This window comes from Phacochoerus africanus, chromosome 11 (genome assembly GCF_016906955.1).
Source record: "Phacochoerus africanus isolate WHEZ1 chromosome 11, ROS_Pafr_v1, whole genome shotgun sequence".
NCBI lineage: Eukaryota > Metazoa > Chordata > Mammalia > Artiodactyla > Suidae > Phacochoerus > Phacochoerus africanus.
In genome coordinates, this window is record NC_062554.1 from 3,597,067 (window position 1) to 3,604,718 (window position 7,652).

General features: G+C 41.1%; 1 protein-coding gene across 1 annotated transcript; it reads right to left on the reverse strand.

The window, feature by feature from the left end:
- Positions 1 to 4,362: 4,362 nt before the first annotated feature.
- Positions 4,363 to 5,325, reverse strand: LOC125111381 (putative olfactory receptor 56B2). The gene has a single exon (XM_047753326.1). The coding sequence runs from the start codon at positions 5,320 to 5,322 to the stop codon at positions 4,363 to 4,365; it is 960 nt and encodes a 319-aa protein (XP_047609282.1). The 5' UTR covers positions 5,323 to 5,325.
- Positions 5,326 to 7,652: the final 2,327 nt, after the last annotated feature.

Below are 7,652 nucleotides of genomic sequence, written 5' to 3' on the forward strand. Positions count from 1 at the left end.
GTAAAACCCGCAACACATGGAAGATGTTAATGAAGCATTTTTTTATTCTGGAAAGAAGACCACCAGACCACTGAGCACCAGCTTTGAAAACAACATAAGCTTCCTCTGCCCCGGTCCTTATCTGTGGCCGTATTTTTCACTCCCCAAACTATAAAACCACCTCCCAAGCTCCCCTAAGGGGGGCACCGTCTTTGAGGCATTAGCCTGCGGTGACCCCCCTTTGCCTGGCAAAGCAATAAAGCTATTTTCTTCTCTTTTGCCCAACACTCCGTCTCCATGTCTCTATTTGGCACCGGTGGGCAGAGGCCGCATCCTGGCAACAGTCTCTTTCAAGAAAAGGTTCAAATCTAGAAGTGAAGAGAGCCATGAAAAAATTGTTCTCGTACTGTTTTTAGAGGTCATTTTGAAAACATGTTTCATTTTTTGCCTCAGTGCAGACGCGGGCTTTTCTCTACTCAGTAAGATCTTTGGCTTAGTTTTAGTATCGCAGGAAATAGGGATCTGCGTTCAGGAAAAATGAGGATCTGCCGACCCCCAGTTTGTTGTGATGGAATGAACTCAAATCTTCAACAGGAACGCAAATAAAATGAATGTTATTAATGAAAAACGAGCCTAAAGAGAATACATATGTTTTATTTCATATTTGAATTGAAAAGATGACACATATCATATCAGACATTCATTAAGATTCAGAAATTTATTTTATTGAGCTATATTTTAAATTATCCTCTTGTCCGCTCCTGAGGGATCTAGTGTAAGAAACTTTTATTTCTTTTTGTTTCCATCGCTCTGAGCTCTATCGTGTGTTAAAACACAGTACGTTGCTAAGAGCAAACTGTGGTCTTGACTTGAGCCATCCCGGCTTTGCTCTCTCATTGAAGTTGAATGCAACCCTACGGCTCAATATGAATCAGATGGGATCTAAAAGCAGACCTGAAACTTCTCCAGATGGTCATGTGGGGCTCAGTGGGTGTAGTCCTTCGAGTCTCAAGATTCTTCCGCTCGACTTGTATCTTCTGGAGAAACTACGTATCAAAAACCTCATGAAAAATAAAATATTACCTGCCATATCAGTAAACAAGAATGTCAGTGATTTCAGCCACCTCAGACAGTGAGCAGAGCTGGCGAGCCCTGAGGGAACTCAGAAAGGAGACAATACCTGCCATCTAGCAGCCATCAGACTCTAGCCACTCCGGAGGGTGAGCCCTGAGGAAAACTCAGGATGCAAGAACACAGGATACCGGCCCTAGACAGCTGAGGTGCCTTTCAAAGGAACAATTTCAGTGAGCCCAGCCTTTGCATCTTCCTACACTAGAAAAGCTCTAAAATCCTTGAGCTACCTGTCTTCTTTTAATAGCAGTAATCTTTTGCTCTTACTACTTGCCCTTGGTTGCAAAATTCCTATACATTCTAGCTCCCCACTCATTCAGATGAGCAGGTTTTCTCAGGGTTACTTGAGATGCTGCCTCTTGGGCTTAAATCCTCATCTCGCCCAGAATAAAACTTAACGCTCAACTTTTAGGTTACACATGTATTTTTTTTTTTTAGTTGACACTCTCAATGAGCTATGTATGTGTTATTTGTGACATAAATTATAACTCAATAATAATAAATTATAAGTTAAATTCAAAGTGAAGAATAACTGTTCAGTCAAGTTTATTCATTTAGAATGTAGTATATTTGGCATTAAGCTAAAATGCTATTGATAAAGAAATAAATATCATTAATATTTTCATGGGATATTTGTTCCAGAATTCCAGACGGATGTTTAATGGACATATACGCTAAGATATGAACTCCTATATTGTGAGAATTAGAAAGGTTCTCTGATAATGCAAATGAGAGGTCTTTTGGCTGATTTGAGGTCAAGCCTCTAACTATCACTTAACTAGTTGATTAACAAACAATGTGAATTATCCCTTGATTAATAACACACTATGCTAGCTGTACCCCTAATTCCACTAGTATTGATAACACTGAATACATAAAATAGTCCAGGTAGATGTGATAAAGGATTGACTGAAGGAAATCCAATCCTTGCATTCATCTTTATAATTGCAAATTTATACTTAAATGGAAGAATAACAGAGAACTTTAGACCAGAACCACAATGATGTCAACATCGCATCCTTATAAAATTGTCTTTACTGAATCTTCATTTCTTGTTATGCAGGACACCACATGAAACAACAAGAAAAGTCGATTATTTTTATTACAGAAAATGCCATAAGTTATGACAATGGGCTCTATTGGTTAGGTCTTATGAAAAATAAATTCTCCCAACTCAGCATCATATGCAGGACACTATATGAAACAACAAGAAAAGTCAATTATTTTTATTGCAGAAAATGCCATAAGATATGACAATGGGCTCTATTGGTTAGGTCTTATGAAAAATAAATTCTCCCAACTCAGCATCATATGCAGGACACTATATGAAACAAAAAGAAAAGTCAATTGTTTTTATTACAGAAAATGCCATAAGTTATGACAATGGGCTCTATTGGTTAGGTCTTATGAAAAATAAATTCTCCCAGCTCAGCATCGGAAACATTGAGCCTTTCCAGAACAAGTTGTTTCAATCAAGCTTTTATAAAACTAATAATTCAGAAGTCTCTTCTTTTTTGTAGACAAAATGGTTGAAGGAAAATTTGAATTCACATTGTAGCAATTTTTAAGAAGCATGACATGAATTTCTGTTTCTGTAATCAGATAATATTTCCCTTTTCATATTTTACTTGGCCTGATTTTCACTAATTATATATATATTTTTCTTCTTACTTGTATTTTTCTGCAACCTATGTCAATTTAACAGTTAAATGAGTGGCAAGGTAAATAAATAAACAATAGTAAAGTAAAAAACAGATTTGAATTGGCGCTAAGATGATATGGAGAATTTCCTAAATAGTTTGGTTGAAGAGAGACAATGATTTTAACTAGATCAATCCTCCTTAAAAAAAAAAAAAAAAGAATATTCTGGGACAGAATAATCAAAGGCTTAAACATGACCAAAACTCATCTTGAAAATGAACAGGGTCTTTTGGTTATAACCTTTGAAAAATTTTAAAGAATTGTATAACTATGATATTGGAAATATGAAAGAAAAGTTCTGATATTTTCATTCATAATGCATGCAATATATTTTGTTCACTTTGTAATTATGAGCATGTATCCCCACACAATATAAATTACATCGAGGGATTTGTTTGTTTTGTTTCCTCAGTGCTCATTTCCCAGTAATATTCCTCCTCTTTCTGGAAACTGCCCTTAGACTCCTTCTCAATTTATCAGCATAGAACCTGTGGGAGTCACCTTCCAGGTACACAAGCTCTACAGTAGATTAATTCGAGAAGCCCTGAGTTCAAAATAAGAAAGCATGAAACTTCTCCAATTACATATACTTTTTAAAGTTTTACAAAGTTAGGGAGACTTCTATTTACGTTGACATTCAGTTTTTTTCTAGACATTCAGCTTTTGCAATATTGTGATAGTCCATTAAAAGTGCACAGGTCTCATGATTTTTATTTTTTATTATCATATTTTATATGTCCGCATCTGTGGCATATGAAAATTACCAGGCCAGGGGGTGAATCATAGATTCATTTGCAAACTACACAACAGCTGCTGCAATGCTGGATTCTTTAACCCAATGTGCCAGGTCGGGGATGGAACCCATGCCTTCACATTGACCCAGGCAACTCAAGTTGGATTCTTAACTAACTGTGCCATGGTGAGAATTCCAAATCTCATGATTTTTAATTATCATTTTGCTGGTATCCAAGTATCTTATGTAGGCTCCCTTATTAATTAATGCCTGAAGGAAATAGCTCTTACATAATGGTTAATTGTTCCAGAAAGGATTTATCAAAGGAAATCCAGACAGTGTTTTCCTAGGCATTTGAAATGGGGACAAAGATTCTAATTGATTCTAAAATATATTGAACTAATGAATATGATAGATTTTCGCAATCAGTATGTTGTTCCTTGTAAGCTTAGAAATGGAGAAAAGCATCCTGAAGGAAGAAAAAAAGGATACAGAAGAGACATAGGAAAGGTAAGTGAAACAAAAAGAGAGCGACGAGGAACTTCAGGTGTTATATTTCACTTAACTTTCCCATGGACCTCATGATACAATGAACATCATCAGGTAAGAGCTTTTGATTAATTTTTTGCTTGAAACCCAAAGATTTCAAATATGAATGTTACTTTTTAAAAAATTTCAGTTGCTGCCACAGATTCATTATAATAAATGAAAATCTGCAGAGTGACTCCTTTCCTTAGCTTTTCTCCCATTGAACACTCATTGATTATTATGTTGGGTAGGTATCTGGATAAATGAGAAAAGTGAGCATCCTCTAGGCATTAGTTGTCCTTGACTTTCAGCTTAAGAACCTTATACAAGCCGTGTCTGAGCTCCTTGTTCTTGAGCGCATAGACCACGGGGTTGAGGGCGGGAGGAATGACGTTGTGGAGCACATTGAGTAGGACTGGGATGAGGGGAACCGTCACTGCTGCTCTGTGGGTGACGGACAGGACAACGATGACTGTGTAGAAGAACAGGATTAAGATGAGGTGGGACGTGCAGGTGCTTAGGGCCCTGGATGCAGCTCCGGCTGAGTTCAGCTTCAGCACAGAGTGAAGTATCAAAGCATATGACAACATAATCAAACCCAAGTCGCTTCCCATGAGTGTCCAAGCCAGAAGGAGCTGGTACATGCTGCTGATGGTCCTGTCATCACAGGCGAGGCTGGTGACCCCACGATTCGAGCACAGACAGTGCTCAATTTCGTTTCTGGAGCAGAATTGTCTCTGGGCAGCCAACACAGGCACTGGGATGGTAAGTAAGCAGTTTCTCAGTGCCATGAACACCGTTGCTCTGGCCACAAAAGATCCTGTAACTATGGATGTGTAGTGTAGTGGTCGACAAATGGCTACATATCTGTCCACAGCCATGCAGACAAAGACGCCCGACTCCATGCCTACAAAGCAATGTATGACATACATCTGCAGAAAGCACTCAGGGAGACTGATGGCCTTGGCATCAAACCACAGGATGGCCAAAATCTTGGGCATGATGGTGGTGGCCAGGCCCATGTCTACCACCGCCAGGATGCCCAGGAAGTGGTACATGGGCTGGTGCAGGGTTGCCTCGTGCTTGATGACGATCAGGATAAGGATGTTGGCACTGAGAGCTAAGAGGTAGAGCCACGCCAGGGGCAGAGAGAGCCAGTGCTGCCAGGTGTGAAGGCCTGGGAAACCCATCAGAACGAACTCAGAGACCTGGACCTTCGAGCTGTTGGCACCGCTGAGCTCCTGGAACATCTTCACCAAGAGGAGAAACATTCAGGGTGAGGACTCTGAATACTCTCCCGGACGTTGCCTGTTTCCTGGTCTTGAAGGAGAGGAGTCCTCATCCTTGCAGTTCTCATCTTACCATGAACATTTCCTGGACTCTTCTAATGAAACAGAACCTGGGATAACGCATTTTGCGTGTTAGCTGCACTAATTATCACAAAAACTCCATAAAGCAGGTCATGTTGAAACCATGCTCCAGACCATAAATCTTTGAATTTTAAACCAAAAGTTCTTTCCTTTAGCCTCTCCGTTCTGCCTGGCCCCCAAGTCTTAAAAGGCTGACTCAGGCATTAACTATTAGGAAATACAGGTAGCACTAAAAACGGGTTAATGCAGCCTTCATTTTGTTACGTCCTGCCTTGGCCCACTACCTTCCTACTCAGATTTACCTTCTAGTTAGAGTTAGCTGGCACCTAATGTCTGGTTTCCCCCAACGACCTCTTCCTGGCTAAACTGCTTTCTTTTCCTAATGGTTACTTTCTACTTCGAGCTGTGTCGCACCCAGCGCTTCCTTTTGTAATTGAACCCCTCCCTGACACCCCTTCCCTACAGGTGAGCTTCATTCCAGAGAGAAGGCAGGTCAGGAAACGCTCCTCCCACAGACAACCAGAAGCCCTCCCCGGACCGACTGACCCCAGTGTTGATGACTCTGAAATGAGCTGTGCATGAAAACTACGATAGACACCACGGTCGGGCACCCTGTCTGCTGAGCCCAACCTCTGTCCCTCTTTGCTTTCTCTTTGCAAGAGAGGACATGGTTCTGAGGTACTAGCCTGCTGTGTCCTCCTTTGCCTCGCAAAGCAGTAAGCCTGTTCTTTCTCTTCCTCAAAGAACTCGGTCTCGGAGACTTAATTGGTGCCGGTGTACAGAGTCTGCATTTGTGGCGACAACGGTACATGCGCCTTCTCACAATTAAGATACAGAGTGTTAAGGAAAGTCAGAACCTTGGTCGTATTCTTCCACCGGGTAAGACACTGGGGCTGGACAAGAGGAAAGCCCTCTGATGCCAGAGCCTGCTTCTTAAGTTTGACATTGCTATCAATGCATAGACGCAGAGCAGTAGCTTTTCTGTCTGAAAATACTTTAGTAACATATTAGTTGATAGAACATCAGGAAACCTCTTTTGATCAAAGAACTTGGGAATTTGATGATACTCATAAATATGAGTTAATTTTCATAGAACTCTGGGTTATGTTAGCGTAGTTAGCGTAACTTATTTTCTCCAGTGAGGAAAGTATAAAATGTCTAAAAAATGCGCATGAACAGTCTAGAGACAAACTGCGCCAACAGAGAACAAGAGTAGCTGATACATCTCAGTATTCTGAGTCCAGGGGATTCTGACTTTGCATCAGTGTCCCCTCCGTGGACATACTTTTGCTTCTGGGGACCGTCCAGACAGGCACCTCGTCATCAGTACAGAGGACATGAAATCAAAACACACTGCGTCTGAGATCGGTGTTGTGACGGAAGGCCCGTTATGTCTCTTATATTGGACATAGGTACACCTGATATAAACATCCATACTTGAACTTGAAAACCGAAGGCATATTTTTATGATCCGTTCCTACCAGAAACATGCTGATTACTTTCTTTTCTCTGCAAGCCCTAAATAGGAAGTACACAACACAAAGCCACAATAGTTGAACATTCTGTGGTTCAAATTTCTGGGATGCACAGGGGGGCAACGCTGATGCACACCTGGCGACTCTTTTAACCTTCAACCACGAACACGTCATGGCTATCGCTTCACTCTTCTCGTCCTGGGGGTGACTTATGCTTAACACTCAGTACCACCTAACCAAAGTCTCCTACTTGCTTAGGAAAATAAGTAGGTATTTATAATAAGCCTGGAAAACCAAAGTGTGTTTATTGCAATTGGACACCTGGGGAATTGAACATTTTTCCATGAAAACCCACTCTTCCTTAATCCTTCTGCCTTCAGCTAGGGAGATGGAATCCAATCTTAAGTCATGCACATAGCCAATTCATGTACTTCCAGGAACAATCCCCATGCATTCTCTGTCCACAGAATGAGAAAGGGCTCATCTCCACTCCCCTATTGTGTTTGCTGTAGTACCTTTGTCTCTGGATGGCAGACCTGTGAGCTGAAGGCCACCTGCTCCAGCTGTGCCGGATCCTGATGAAGAAAGTACGACTCTGCAGGATATGTACATTTGCAGTCTTGGGCTACTAGTCTCCTGATGTTTGTCCTAGTGAACGAAATAGCTTGAACGTGTGTCCTCTGTCCCCAGGCGAGTATCACAAAACACCAGAGATGCTGGTGCTGGTCTGGGAAT